Source organism: Chionomys nivalis, chromosome 11 (genome assembly GCF_950005125.1).
Source record: "Chionomys nivalis chromosome 11, mChiNiv1.1, whole genome shotgun sequence".
In the NCBI taxonomy this organism is placed as follows: domain Eukaryota; kingdom Metazoa; phylum Chordata; class Mammalia; order Rodentia; family Cricetidae; genus Chionomys; species Chionomys nivalis.
Window position 1 is genome coordinate 50,732,501 of NC_080096.1, and position 16,219 is coordinate 50,748,719.

Here is a 16,219-nt window from a genome sequence, read left to right on the forward strand (position 1 = left end):
TGAGCACCACAAATTAAAGCTGGGTGTCAACAACAGAAAGCCTACAAACCCATGAAAGTGGAACAACTCACTCCCGAATAATAAATGTGCCAGGATAGAAACTAAGAAAGAAATCAAAAACGTTCTAGAATTGGATGAAAATGGAAACATAATGTACGCAAATCTATGGAACATCATGAAGTTTCTAAGAGCCAAGTTCACAGTTCCATGTGCCAACACAAAAAATTGGAGCCGTCTCATATTAGTAACGTAATGGCACACCTGAAGGCTCTAGAACAAAAAGAAGAAATAATTCCTAAAAGGAGTGGATGGCATGAATTAGCTAAAATCAATAAAATATAAATAACAATAAAAATATAAAGAATTAATGAAACACAGAGCTGGTTCTTTGAGAAAATAAATACTATTGACAAATCCTTAGTCAAATCAACTAAAAGATAGATGTAGAAGACCCAAATTAAAGCGAGAGAGAGAGAGAGAGAGAGAGAGAGAGAGAATAGAGGGGACATAACAACAAACACTGGGGAAACCCAGAGAATCATAAGGACGTATTTTAAAAACCTATACTCCAAACTGGAAATCTAAAAGAAATGGATAATTTTTGATACAAGCCACCTACCAAAGTTAAATCAAGATCAGATAGGCAGTGAAAACAGACCTCTAACACCTAGTGAAATAGAGGCAGTCATTAAAGGTCTCCCAACCGAGAAAGCCTGGTGCAGGCGACTCTCCCAGGAGACTACGGGGAGGACCCCCCATCTTAGACTCCTAGCAATAACTGGCCTGAACTAGCAGTCTCCTGTGACCAGATTGGTGCCTAGCACAACTGTTATCAGAGAGGTGCCATTCAGCAACTCATGGAGGAAGATACAAAGACTCACAGCCAAACCTTAGGTAGAGTTCCAGAATATTGTAGAGGAAGAGTAAGGAGTGTAGAAGCCAGAGGGGTAAAAGACCCCTCACACAATCAACTAACGAGCTCTTCGGGGCTGTAAAGACCGCACCAACAACTAAGGAGCCTGCATAAGACTGACCTAGACACTCCGCATGTATGTTCCAGTAGTGTAACTCGGTCCCCTTACGGGACTCCTAATAGGGGGAACGGGGCTGTTTCTGACTCTTTTACTGGCTTCTGGGACCCTGCTTCTCAAACTGGGTCGCCTTGTTCAGCCTTAATACATGTGGAGGAGCTTAGTCTTACTGCAACAAGATATGCCACATTCAAACGATACTCATTGGAAACTTGCCTTTTCCTGGATGGAGATGGAAGGGGAAAAGATTGGGGAATGGGAGGGCGGTGGACGGGGCAGAGGCTGCGACCTGGATGTAAAATGAATAGATTAACAACAACAATATAAGACAAAAAGAAAAAGTCTCCCAACCACAAAATAAATGAATTAAATAAATAAAAGCCCAGAGCAAATTATTGCCAATACTCCCCAAAATAGAAACAGAAGGAACACTGCCCAATTCTTTTCGTGAGGTGACCAGTTACTCTGATACCTAATCCACATAAAGATCCCACAAAGAAAGAGAATTTTTGATCAGTTTCACTTATAAATATAGATGCAAAAATTCTCAAGAAAATACTTGCAAACTGAATCCAAGAACACATCAAAAAGACCACCCACCATCATTGAGCAGGGTTCATCTCAGAGACATAGGGAGAGCTCAACATAGGCAAATTGATAAATCTAAACCACCACATACACAGACAGAAAGAATAATGTCCGTGGTACTGGAAGTACCCAGCATTCTACCAAAGGAGAAAGGTGAACACCGACCCAGCTACGAGCCTTGGCCTTCTACAATGGTGACCTGCCTGCAAGGCGGACCAGAGCAGTAGTGACACAAAGCTCGTGGGAGTGACCAAGTAATATTTGATTGGACTTAAGGCCTGCTCCATGAGATGGAGCCCATCCCAGATACCACTAGGATGGTGAAGAACCTGAAACTAGATAGAGCATGAAGCTGGGGAAATACTACTAAAGAAACAGCAATTCTTGTAATGTCATTCTGCTATCCTCGTAGGGCAATGTCTTGCTCAGTCATCAGCAGAGAAGCTTCTCCTCAGAGTAGAATACAGAGACCTTTCTGGGGGTAATCAGGGTTAAACATAGTTTTAACAGCGGAGTTTTAACAACACAACTGTTGTTCATATAAGAAGAGGCAGAGATGCCAGATGTCCAGACATAAATGTGGAGGAGTGTCTTTACCAAAACCAAAGCATTTCATAACTTGGATCATAGACTTCTAGCCTGCAGAACAGGAAGAAAAGCAATGTATATAATTTCTGCACCCATAATGTGGTAATTTGTTATGTCAATCTGAGCAGAATAATATGCCCTTTAAACCACACAAGGTAATGACTACCTCACTGTGGGTTTTCTATGATAGGTGGATATCACGCACAGGACAAGGCAGGTGTAAGAAGCTGGGAGGGTGGTAAACAGAGCTTTAGCAATGACAGCTTCTTATGCTTTATGTAAAGTAACATGAAGTATGCGCAGAACAGAAAGGTTTAGGATATTCGTTATAAACACAAAAGCAACCCTTAAAAATAATGCAGAAAATGTATCCACAAAACCACAAATCAGTAGAACTTAAAATGGAACTGTAAAAATCCAACGAATAGAGAATTAATCCAAGATAGCAGGAAAAAGAGACAACAAAGCAAAGCACCAAAAGTGACCACTGAAAACATACAGTAAAATGGATATGCTAGATCCATTCAGACCAGTCTTTCCAAAAACATAAAGAATCTAAACACTCCAGGGAAAATCCAGGAAATTATGAAACTGTACAGAAAAGGAAACTGTACCTCTGTGTAGTATACAAAGCATGCATGCCCCATAGGCGAGAGCAGAGGCAAAGGGGGATTGGTGACGGCTCCGAGGAAAGGGACGATAAAAACCTGTGACTGCTGATAGACTGGGAGGTAGAACCCTTACAACTAACTCATAGGTTGGACAAAGAGCAAGAGGGGGAAAATTAGCAGTCATGAATTATTCCTAATTTTTTGGTCTTAAGAATTATAAATGATGGCTCCTTAGCGATACAAAGTCAAACTGAGTTTCCCATCTGGGAGGGCAGCAGCTACTGCAGTCAGACAGGCAGTGAGTCTTGACCTTTTCTGCCCACCTCCCTGACACCTCGCTCATCTTCTCCAATGACAGCAGTGCTGCTCTAAAACCTTGACCTGTCTTTTGGGGTCTACTTCACATCTAATCCATCAAGCAGTTCTGCTGGGTTTACTGTAAGAACTACCCCAGATTTGGTGGGGGCGCACTGCCAACACGATCCTCTCAGCTGACCTCCTGCAGTATCTCTGGTCAGTGCGTCCATCCTCCCACCCCATTATCAATGCACACCAAAGCAGGCTGACCCTTAAAAGTTGCAGCTGCTGCATCTCATGGCCAGTGGCTCTCTATTTTACTTTGTGTAAGAGTGAAAATCCTTACAGGGTCGAAGATATGACTTCACTTTCTAACTCTTCTCCATAGATGTGCCCCCATTGCTATTTCTATAGTACCCCAAGCAAGCAACTCTCTCAGGCTCCATGCACTGATGGTTCCCTTGGCCTGATACATTCTTCCCGGGTCTCCAAATATCTAACTGTCTTTCCTTTCACATTCTTTGTTCAAATACCACTTGACCACCATATTTAAAATGGTAAACTCTGGGCTGGTGAAATAGCTCAGCACGTAAAGACACTTGCTGACAAGCTTGACAACCTGAATTAAATACTTGAAACCCACATGGGGTAAGGCGTAAACCTCCAAAATTTCCCCTTTGATTTAAACATGTGCACTCTGGCATGCATGCCCCATCCCCATGTGCATGCGTACACCCTATCACACACATGCTTAGGCATGCACACACACACAAACAAACACACACACACACACAGATACACTGTGGAACATAAAACAAAATAAAATTGTGAACTGCTCACCTAAACTCACAGCCACAACTTGTACTAATTTAAAAATCATATGATAGAAAATGAAATGTATTAGTTTGCATTATCTATCTCCTTTTAGAACATACACTTGAGAGTGGTACAGATTAGTCTGTTTGGTTCATTATTTTCCCATTCATCGTAGTATTATAGTATATATAGTAGCATGCAATAGACTCATTCTGATGAGTTTAGACTTAATTCAGGTGCAAAAGTTTGACTTGTGCTGTAAAAACTACCTTAGCTGTGGTGTAAAGAGGGGACTGGAGAGGAAAGATGAGTGTTGAGGAGCCAATTCGGTTGCTCTGCAGAAGGAGAGCAGGGGAGGCCACTGTTGGTCAGTATCTATATGAAGTCATCCCACTGCACCGTGTGGGATGTGGCGATGTGCTGGGTGCACACCTCCATATACCACAGATTTAGTCAACACTGGTACATGTATGCCCATCTCACAGTCCTGAAAAAACCTGCCAACCGAATTTGCTTCAAGATACTTAAATAGGATGCCACCACAACTAACAGCAAGTGCTTTCCAAAGGAGTTTACATAAGAAGGAAATGCTCAGAAACACAGCTTCTCAAAAGTGAGGGACAGCCGTGGTAAGATCTGGCAGCAAACTGGCTCTCATTTGTGACTTTCCACTTAAATATAACTGCAGGTTATTTGATCAAGCCGCATTGCCCTTCTTTATTAGTAAAAGAGAAATATCATGAAATTTATACACATACTGTGAAGGCCAGGGGAAATGCTGAATCCTTCTTTCCTTCCTCCCTCCGTCCCTCCCTCCGTCTGTCCGTCCCTCCCTCCATCCCTCCGTCCCTCCGTCCGTCCCTCCGTCCGTGTCTCTCTCTCTCTCTCTCTCTCTCTCTCTCTCTCTCTCTCACACACACACACACACACACACACACACACACACACACTTTCTTTGTTGTTTTTGTTCTTGTTTGTTTTTTGAGATGGGGTTTCTCTATGCAACAGCCCTAGCTGTTCTGGAACTAGCTCTGCAGATCAGATTGGCCTCAAACACACAGAAATCAACTTGCCTCAAACTCACAGAGATCCACCTGCCTCTACCTCCTGAGTGCTGGAATTAAAGGCATGCACCACCACTGCCTGGCTTGAAATACCAAATCTTAATGGATCTAAACACACTTGCCATACAACTGGTTCTTAGGAAATGTGCGGGCCTATCATTCCAGGACACTACAGGTATACTACCAACTATTTTATGTGCTATGATAAATTATAGTTATTATTAGGACTGTGTCCAGCTTTCTTCTTTGATGCCAGACTACTGGAGTAACCTCATTCTTGCCTGGTCAACTGTGAGAGGTCAGGTAATCCTTGTACATCAGTGAATGAATGACCAACTCCTTGAATCCAACTGTCTCAGAAAGTCAATGCCACTTTAGAAGCAGCTCAGCAACTGGTCTCTGTCTAGCAAAAATACAACTCTAACTGAGACAGAGAAGGGCTGCTGGAGGGTGAATAAGCAGCCCCACTGACTACATGGAGTGATATGTTGTGCAAAAAGTCTATGCAGAAAACAAGACTTTCTGTGTAGCTATTCTGGCAACTCAGTAGGCTCAGGACAATGCTTGCAGGCTACTCTGTGGTTCAATTAAATCAGTCATTCCTAGGAAATAATAAGCAATAAATATCAGTGAAATTCAGTATGTGAAACAAGTGGATAATGAGTCTAATTCTCTATTTATTAATAGTTTTGCTCATCCACAATTTCAAACATGTATTCAATGCATTCTGGCTACTCTCTGCTCCCCATGCTCTCTTATGTCCCTCCTATGCCTCCCAACGTTACCTCTTCCCTACCTGTCCCATTCCCAGACTCATGACATTTGGGCTATCTGAGTTATCACTAGATTGGAACAATTACTTGGAGCCAGATGGCCTCACCAGTAGGTACACACCTGAGGGCAATGGTTTTCCCTTCCCCTGAATCTATCTGTAGCAAACAGTTCAGCAGTGAGGGGCAAGGCACCCTGAGTCCCAACCCTCATTTACACTTGGTGGCTGATGGCCCCATCTCTGGGCAGATAATCATACCTGTTGAGAGTCCATAATCACCATTGTATATAGCCCCAAAGGAAACATTTGATGGCCCTTATTCCTATCTTCTGACTCTTACATTCTTTTCACTTGGTCTTTCTCGTGTTCCATGTGATCAAAAAAGTATGGTATAAACACGTTGTTAGTGGCTAGGCATGCCACTGTTACTTATTCTCAGCACCCTGTGTCGTCATGGGTCTCAGCATCCACTGCAGTCATGTGGGTCTAATTATTAGTCAACTGAAATGACAAGGACCTCAGAGCCAGAAAGAGCAAGTGTTCTTAACCACTGGACAGGCTCCCTAGCCCTGTGCACCACGAGACTTTTAAGTTGGATTGTTTTTCTAACTTATGACATTAACTTGAGATCTTTGGGACAAGAAAGGAAAAGATTAGGTTTTAACCATGATATGTTTATCAAATTGAAAGGAAATGGATTGTGCTGGCTTTTATTGTCAACTTGATACAACCTAGTATCATCCGGAAAGGGGAAACTTCACTTGAAAAGTTGCATTGATCAGATTTAACTGAGGCCATGTCTGTGAGAAACTGTCCGACTGATGACTGATGTAGGAAGGCCCATCCAACAGCACTATTGGCATCAGTTTCCTTGTGTAGGTGGAGCTGAGCTGGCTAAGAAAGCTGTCTAAGACAGACAGTGCAAGCAATCCTTCAGTACTCCTCTATGGTCTTTGCTTCAGTTCCTAACCTTGGGTTCCTGCCTTGACTTCCTGATCTGACTTTCCTTAACCAAAGACTGTTACCTGGAAGTGTAAGCTGAAACGAATAATTGGTTTTGGCCACAGTGTTTAAACATAGCAACAGAGAGTAAGCCAAAATGTATGTTTATATGGCCTTACTGTTATATGTATATATATGTATATATTTTATTGAAAAAATTTTTGCCTCCTTCCCGCCTCCCATTTCCCTCCCCCTCCCCCCACTCCTCTCTCCCTCCCTTTCTAGTCCGAAGAGCAGTCAGGGTTCCCTGCACTGTGGGAAGTCCAAGGTCCTCCTCCCTCCATCCAGGTCTAGGAAGGTGAGCATCCAAACAGGCTAGGCTCCCACAAAGTCAGTACATGCAGCAGGATCAAAATCCAGTGCCATTGTCCTTGGCTTCGCATCAGCCCTCATTGTCCGCCATGTTCAGAGAGTCTGGTTTTATCCCATGCTTTTCCAGTCCCAGTCCAGCTGGCCTTGGTGAGCTCCCAATAGATCAGCCCCACTGTCTCAGTGGGTTCCTTGGGCAGCTGAGGAGAGGGAACCTGAAATGGCCCTATCCTATAGCCATACTAATGAATATCTTGCATATCACCATAGAACCTTCATCTGGCGATGGATGGGGATAGAGACAGAGACCCACATTGGAGCAATGGACTGAGCTTCCAAGGTCCAAATGAGGAGCAGAAGGAGGGAGAACAGGAGCAAGGAAGTCAGGACCACTTTTTCTTTTTAAAGAACAATTCATCCCACACAGAAATTTAGGACTAATGGCACTCATCCTCAAATACATTTTCATATCTTTTCATGTCAATTCTCTCCCTCAATCTCCATTTATCTCCTTTTGTTTAATACAAATGACTTTTCCCTGCAAAGAATTCCCTAGCCTGGCAGAGAACCTGCTAATAGTACAAATCTCACTTTTATGGATCTTCTTTCTTCCCTCTTTAACAATTCCAACAATTCAATACATTTCTATTAAGCACCTGTTATGGATAAAGAACCAGCGTGGATATAAAAAGAGTCACTCCATTGCTCTTGTTTTAAGGCGCTGACAGTGTTCTGAGACAGCAAACGAGAAAGCTACTAGAGAACCTGTGTGCTCAGCCTGGCTGGAATACTCCCATCTTGCTCTCACACATACATATAAGCACACACAGACACCCACTCAAGCAAATTCTGGGTGACTCACATCTTCATGCACATGTAAGGTCCTCAGAAAGACTTTCTTTGAACCTAGACTAGATTAGCTGGAATTATATCTTAAACCACAAGTAAATCATCAGGATATTAAATAATTCTGAAAGGGTAGAAACAAGCACAAAGAGGCAGAGGAATGGAATTATGGGTCACAGGGTACTTGTGTTTAGGAAGAGTTCGGGAATGACAGCAGGTAACATTGCCATCTCAAAAAGGGAAGCAGAGAATGATCAGTGAGAAAGAGAGCTGGCTACGGCAAGCTGAGCAGCATCATTCATTTAGTGAACACATCCTGCACACCACAGACACTGAGGATTAGGCTCTGTGCTGACTTCTGACTTCTGAGTTGGCAGCACTCCAGCCCCTGGGTGTATGGGTGATGTGGTAAGATGGTATAATCACATTCACAACCACATGGAGAAAGTACCAACTTACCAGTTTTCCCGTCACACTCTGACCACCTTCATTCAGCCAGAAGCCAGGGACCATGGCTGAGAAATACGGTCCCCACACACCCGGTACAAAAATTGGATCTTTGCTGATCTGGAACAGAAAGGACAATATGTGTGAAAGCAATACCCTCCAGGACAGAGGGAGTCTCATTCTCCTACCACTGAGTTTTTACAGCCAGGGAATTCAGCTTCTTCTTATGTATTTTCTATAATGGCGTAGTCACTCTCTCCCAAGGAAGGGCATGACTCTATTTGTGAACCCCTTGCTCACCAATTTATCCACAAGTCAAAGAAGCAAAAGTGACCATTTTGGACAGCCACTGACCAAGTACTTCAATACTAGCTAGGTTCCTCTCAATGGCAAGAACAATGTCTCCATTCTCCGACTTCCAGACTCTACACAAGAGAAAGAGGACAGCTTAGATGAGTCCCATGAGGTCAGCTACCCATGGCTAAGAAGCCAAAATCTAAGGCTTCCTGATTCCCCCAAATGCTCTAAGCAAAACAAAGCCCCTCGCCTGCCTGGTTTAATAAAATTAAATGGCTAACTCTGCATCCTTGACACCACGATTCAGTGAAATTAAACCAGTTAGCTATACGCAACCATTTAAATGGCTACATTTGGGTTTTTAAGAAGTTAATGTAGAGTCAACGAGGAAAAAGCCGAAGTACTTGATCCTTTTGCTTTATAAACTGTAGCCACTCAAGGTCAGCTTTTCCTCACTTAGGTTAGGTTGGAATCTTGCTGATCTGATTACAACATGAGGTATTTTATGACAATAAACTTTCCCCTTTATTTGTTATATTCTGCTTTTGATATGTGGCAAGGTAGAACGATAGATTCTTAAAGACTTAGCTTAAGAAGACTAACAGGAGTTAGCTAGATGACAGGAAATAGGCTACCACAAACAATGCTCCATGGGTGAGGTACTCTGAAGTTCGAGACTCCCAGTGCTATTGTAGCAGACTATTGTGGTCCTTTAGGGAAAGGAAGGTAGGTAAAGGCAGAGCCGGATAGGAGAAGCTGGGCCACTTACTCATGTGGCTATAAGGGTACGGGTCACTCCTCTACCCAGAAGAAATGATTGCCTAAGGCAAAGGTATGGCTAGGGCAAATGTTCCCGAGAGGGAGGGGAAGGCAGATCGGCACTCACTGTTTACTCCACCAGGTCTCAAGGAAGAGAATCTGTTCATTCACTTATTCAGCACGTACTCATCCAGCTTGGAACTACGCTAAGGTCTTGAGATAGAGAAGAAAACCGAGTAGCTATAATTTCTGGCCTCATTAGCATGGAGATGGATAGACCTGTAATCACCCCAATGCCGACTACCCTGGCACCTTTTCCACTGGGCTGCTCATTCTTCACATCAATGGGCCTTTAGACATCAACATGTGAAGGAAGCAAGGAACATCAAAGAGAAGAAGGGCAACGAAACTATATAATACTATTAACTTTAAATTTTGTCAAGTAAGGGGGCCATCATGAAAGAGAGGGAGCATTTAATACCTAAACAGAAGCAATAATTTTAGTGTGGAAGGGACAAGTTTCTACAAGAAAAGAGTTCAATTTCCGTGATTATAATCATTCGTACTAGTTCTCCAGATGTTTCCTGCATTCTATGGAGACCCAGATGTGGAGCAGGTACTGGAGAAAAATGGTAAAAAAGAGCAGAGTCCATGTTCTCACCAATCACGCCATTTCAAGCAGATGGCCAGCGTGGCTGCTCACCGTGGTAAGGAGAGGACTCAACACATTCTGATCATTAAAATGATCATTCCAATGCCCCACTGGGACAGCTGCTTACCTTAAAACAAGAGATGATCACACTTTCACACAAGGGTGTGATTGCAGGCCAGGGAGGGAGTGGAGGAACAGAAAGGAATCTCAAGAGCGCCAAAAGTGAGGGATCTAATCTAGCCTAGGAGGCTACATGTGAATCAAGAGAAGAGCCACAGGGTAGTGGCTCAGGATGGTGTGTCTGTGAGCGTGTGTGTATCTGTGGAAGGGATGGTAAGTAGTCCAGCCACAGTGTGCACACACTAGCGTACACTCAGTTGTGCCACTCCGTCTTTACCCAGTGAAGGTTTTTTTTAATATTTATTTATTATTATATTATATTATATTATATTATATTATATTATATTATATTGTATTTACAGCATTCCTTCCATGTGTGCCCACAAGCCAGAAGGGGGCACCAGGTCTCATTATAGATGGCTGTGAACCACCATGTGGTTGCTGGGAATTGAACTCAGGACCTCTGGAAGAGCAGTCAGTGCTTTTTTTTTGCTTTTTTGAGACAGGGTTTCTCTGTGGTTTTGGAGCCTGTCCTGGAACTAGCTCTTGTAGACCAGGCTGATCTCGAACTCACAGAGATCTGCCTGCCTCTGCCTCCCAAGTGCCCGGCCTTCAGTGAAGGTTTTTATTTCATGCTAATCTTAGGTATGCAAGCTCTGAAGAGGCCCAGTAGGCAGGGCCTGATTAATATTTCCTGAAGGTCCAAGATTTAGACTGGTGAGTGGTCAAATCGTCTCTTGTTGCGAACTCCTTCCTTCCTTCCTTCCTTCCTTCCTCCCTCCCTCCCTCCCTCCCTCCCACCCTCCCTCCCTTCTTTCCTTCCTTCCTTTTGGTTTTTCAAGACAAGATTTCTCTGTGTAGCTTTGAAGTCTGTCCTGGAACTTGCTCTTTAGACCAGGCTGGTCTCGATCTCACAGATATCTTTCTGCCTCTGCCTTCCAAGTGTTGGGATTAAAGGCGTGCACCACCACCACCCGACTTTTTGCGAACCCAATTACATCTGATACACTAGAGCAGAGAAGTTTATATATAGATACAAAACCTCATACATAGACATGGACAAGCAGACTGGTCCATAGTCAAACAGCTGGTAACTGCCTAAGGTGGGGACCACAAATCCTCGGATAAACTTTTTATTTTCCCACAGACAGCTTAGGAAGAATATGCATGGCCTTAGGGAGGACTTCTATTGCTGGAATAAAACACCTCGTCAAATCAACTTGGAGAGGGGAGGGTTTACTTCAGCTCACATGTTCCCATCAAAGTCCAATACAAAGGAAAGTCAGGAGACAAGTGCTGGAGCAGAGGCCTTGAGGATCACTGCTTACGGTCTTGCTCATTCATGGCTTGTGCATACTGCTTTCTTAAGTCCTCCAGGACCACTGCCTAAGGATGGCACTGCCCATGGTGAGCTTGGTCCTCCCACATCAACCATCAAGCCAGGAAATGCCCTACAGATTTGCCTACAGGCCAATCCTATGCAGTCATTCCATTTTCTTGATTATTTTCCCAGATGTGACCCTAACGTGTGTCAAGCTGACATAAAAACCAGCCAGCACAGGCAGCATTCGCTGCCTCCCACCCTAGCCCCGTAATTTAAAGATGCTATTGTGCTCTTGTAGCAGGACTTGTAGAGGTCTTGTAGAGACCATGACTCTGCTACTCACAAATGCCCAATGGAGGCTTCATTTGGTTCAGTCTTGGGAGAGGGTTTAGGCTAACTCTGTTTGTGATCCCTCCTTGGGCATAACACATGCTTCTCATCAGATATTCCCAGTAAAGGAAGGAAACAGAGTGTACTTCCCATCCTTTTCAACCCTGTGTTCTCAGGGGAAAGCGCTAGTTTGTTTTGAGGGAGAAGGAGAATGCACATTTGTGTATTTATGTGTCCTTTAATCCTTCTCAGTAAACATAAATATTTGAAAATATTTTTGCCAAAGCTCCTTCCATGCTGATTGCTATCTTGGCTTAAGGGTTACTCTGGGAGGGGGGAGATCATTGCACACACTAATGACAGGTGTCCACAGAGGATGCTAACTTCCCAGTCCTAATGGTGTCACTGGCAGCAACACAGCAACTCAGATGGGACACTTGGTATAGGCCTTGCCCTGGTAAAAATGACTCAGTTGTTATAACTCCGAGGAAGAGGTAGCTCTTATCCCTATGGTGTCCATGTGTGAACTAAGGCAGAGAGTGTTAACTAACATGTGTCCAACATTACAAAACCAGGAAGAGTCACCCCAAACCCTCTAAAGCTGTGGTCCTCAACCTCCCTAATGCTGAATCCCTTTAATATGGTTTCTCAAGGTGTGATGAATCCTAACCATTAAATGATTTTCAATGCTTTACCCCGTAACCGTAATTTTGCAACTGTTATGAAATGTGATGTAAACATTTTTGGAGATAGAGGTTTGCCAAAGGGAATGTGACTCACAGGTTGAGAACTGCTGCTCAAGAGATTTTATACTTGATTTTGATAAATTACTATCTTGTTCTGCCATCACCATATTTTCTTTTGACCCTTCATATACATTTGAAGCATAGAAAGTAAGAGCTATCCAAGCCAACTTAGAATACACAATACCCCTTTGTCTTGAAGACAAATAAGTTAGGATATGGTATATAGAAGTGTGTGTGTGAAATACACACATATACATATATGTATATATCACACATGCATACACACACACACACACACACACACACAACTGTTTAGATCAGGCTGGCCAAATCTTAAGGTAGCCCACTCTGGTGGCCTCTGAGTGGACTACTTTAAATGTCTGGAGCCTCCTGTTTTAGCCTCCCAAATATTGGAATTGCAGCAAGAACTACATGCTTGGCTTGAGTTATATAATCTTTATTTCCAAAACATTGCTCAGAAATTTTCCCTGACAGAGCTGTAAATAGAAGAGAGAGCATGGGTCAGAACAGACTCAACTCAGTTGTGTTCCTCATTGTGACACATTCTAGACAAATGATCCTTCTCAAGTTAGACTCTCCCACCCTTAATCCCTGATTTCAAATGGAAAGACTAGTAGCAATCTCTGCAAGAATGGAGGACACTTACTTGTACACAGGCACAGCTTATGGTGGAACAAAGAGAGGCGAGCTGAAAACCCACCATCAAAGTGCTCTTCTTTTAGTCAGTAGTAAAAATGAGATGAAGTCCAAACAGTGTTTTTTTGAGGGTTGGACCTGGAAGGCTGGCTATTATGGCACACATACAAAAAAAAAAAAAATCAAAATGAACTCAGAGAGCTAGAGCACTACAGTAAGATTCAATAAACTATTAGTATTTATTTAATGATATAGTTAGCTTTGGAGGTTATTTCATTTATTTATTCATTGTAGAATATTGTATTGGCAATATTCTCTTGCACAACCTAAGTGCAGGCACAAGGGCATTAATTTTAGTATCAGTGTTAGCACTGAACTTAGATGGTAGATGCTTTAATCATATGTGGTCTATATTAAATTACAAAATGACAACATTGTATACTATGCTGTCACACAAAATTTATGACAGTCTGAGTGAGGCATAATTCTATTACTACACCTAAGGTCATAAACGAAATCCAAGCGAAGCAGGTCAAATAGCTGGAAGATAAGTCGCTTCAGTGCTTGTCAGAATCACCCCACCTAGTTCCCCTTTTCAACACCATTCTCCTCCCTATAAAATGGCTGGGGCAGCAGTTCCCTGTCTCCACACCATTCTCCTCCCTATAAGATGGCTGGGGCAGGGGCTGGAGAGATGGCTCAGCAGTTAAGAGCATTGCCTGCTCTTCGAAAGGTCCTGAGTTCAATTCCCAGCAACCACATGGTGGCTCACAACCATCTGTAATGAGGTCTGGTGCCCTCTTCTGGCCTGCAGGCATACACACAGACAGAATATTGTCATACATAATAAATAAATAAATATATAAAAAAAAAGATGGCTGGGGCAGCAGTTCCCTATCTCAGTACCATTCTCCTCCCTATAAGATGGCTGGAGCAGCGGTTCCCTGTGTCCACACCATTCTCCTCCCTATAAGACAAATGGAGCAGAGAGGCTTTTCTCTTTGAGGCTTTCTAAGATTCCATGGATTTGAGTCATTCCATCCCGGCTGGTCAAGAGGAACACTCCAATGAGATATTTCAATAGCCTGTGCACTCACATGGCCCAGAGTTCATCGGACTGAGTCAGTTTGTCTCTTGGGGCTTCTCCAAGTACCTACTTATTGTATCACCCAACTAATCTTCTGTCAAGATTATTGGAAAGCCTTTAAAAAAAACTGTTAACTTTATAGACTTTGTTTAATGGCTACTATCTATGATATCTCAGACATTAGTTGGGTAAGACATCACAAAATATTTGTTAGATGCATACTGAGTTCAGACTACTGTTTAAAACATGTAAGACAGGGAGATCTGAGCTTCCAAGTTATGCTGTGTCCAACTCACTATATTCCAGAAACTTAAAGTCTAGTGAGAGCTGTGGGTTAAGATGAGCTGGGGTTGGGAACACTTGGGAGTATACAAGCTTATCCAGACTTTGAGTTTCCTGTGTGTATGTCACGCCAAACATACCAAACATAATTCCAACCCAAGATGCACAAGGTGCATGATCAAACTCCTATCAAGATCAGAAATGGTTGATTCTGTGGCCAGAAGCCACATTCCAAGTGTTCGTGCCTCTATGCATTTCAGCTCAAGCTAGCTGTCAGCAAGAACGCCACTGACCCAGCTTCATCTAAGGCCATGCACATATTGGCTAGTGAATGGCAAAGTCCAGGTACATGCTCACAATTCTTTGGGAGGAGAGGTGACTGGCTGGCAGCAAGAAGCTACCGAAGCTCTCTCTGTTCCTTCCCATCCCATCACTCTGAGGCTAATCTGACCTAAACCTCTGGCAGGACGGGGGCAGGCTCCAGGCACCAGCATTCCTGGGAGAAAATATGAGGCTTTATGTGGACTGTCTGCTACCAGGTTGCGATGTTTGGAGCATAGCAGCTGGCCTATGTGGGACTATTTCCATAGTCATCTCTTCTTCCAAGTGGACTGTCTATCATCTAGTCAGAGAAAAAACATTTATACATCTATTTCTGCCAACTCCCTCAGGACTGCTTAGCACACATACACACACATAGAAAAATAGCCTGGAGAAATGTTTATGAATGGAGGCTCTTAGTGCTCACCTCTCGGTTTGCCCTGCTCGGGCTGGACTATAACGAGCTACTAGTGTGCCTGTCTCTCCCAGGAACCAGTGCAGATAAAAGTATTTGCTATCTTCAAGGCAGTGAGAATGACAGAGTATCGTAAATGAGGGCTTTGGTGCTAAATAAAACTAGACAATTCTGCTTAGGTTATTGATTGGTCATGTGATTCTGTGTCTTCCCGAGGCTTAGTTTCCTCACCCGTAAGTGGGGACAATCATCAACCAGAATCATGTCCAAGACCCATGTGGTCCAGTGTGCACAAAGATGCTGGGATCCACTGGACTCTTGAACAGACTGTTAAGCAGCAGTGGTTTAATTCAATTCCTTCTTGAGACAGTAGAAAGCCTGGAGCTCTGACATAACTTCAGGCCATTCTGCACCTTCCTCCTCCTCATGATCTTCTACCTTGCTCATTTTATCCCCTGCCTCTTCTGGGGCTCATCCACTCCAGTGTGTGCAGTGACAGTTTGTGTGCCGTAAGGTGCCACATGTTCACCTCAAACCCAAACCCTCCTGCTCCTGAGTTCCACACCAATCATGTGACTTGCATGTCTGGTTGATATGTCCAAAAGAGGATCTACCACCGTTTCTTTTAGGGCTAGTATTGTTCTTGGTCTCTGTCTTAAGATTCCAGTCTTAACTTTTTCTCTTTTCATCTGCCCACAAACAGTTCATTCAGTTCTTCTGTGCACTCTCTTCTCAAGCACAGTCCCTTCCCTGTGGCAGTTGCCTGAGGACTAACCCATCATGCCTTGCTTGTACTATTTCAACAACGATTAACCTGATTCCCCACCTCAGTTACTTACCTTCTCCCCTCCGTCCACT

At 43.4% G+C, this 16,219-nt stretch overlaps 1 protein-coding gene across 2 annotated transcripts in view; it reads right to left on the reverse strand.

Annotated features, from left to right (window-relative positions):
- Positions 1–16,219, reverse strand: part of Fggy (FGGY carbohydrate kinase domain containing) — a 369,568-nt gene that overhangs the window by 113,818 nt on the left and 239,531 nt on the right. For both annotated transcript variants that reach the window (XM_057785384.1, XM_057785385.1), the window contains exon 9: positions 8,384–8,491. In XM_057785384.1, the coding sequence (XP_057641367.1) occupies positions 8,384–8,491 (108 nt within the window). The remainder of the gene's footprint in view (positions 1–8,383; positions 8,492–16,219) is intronic.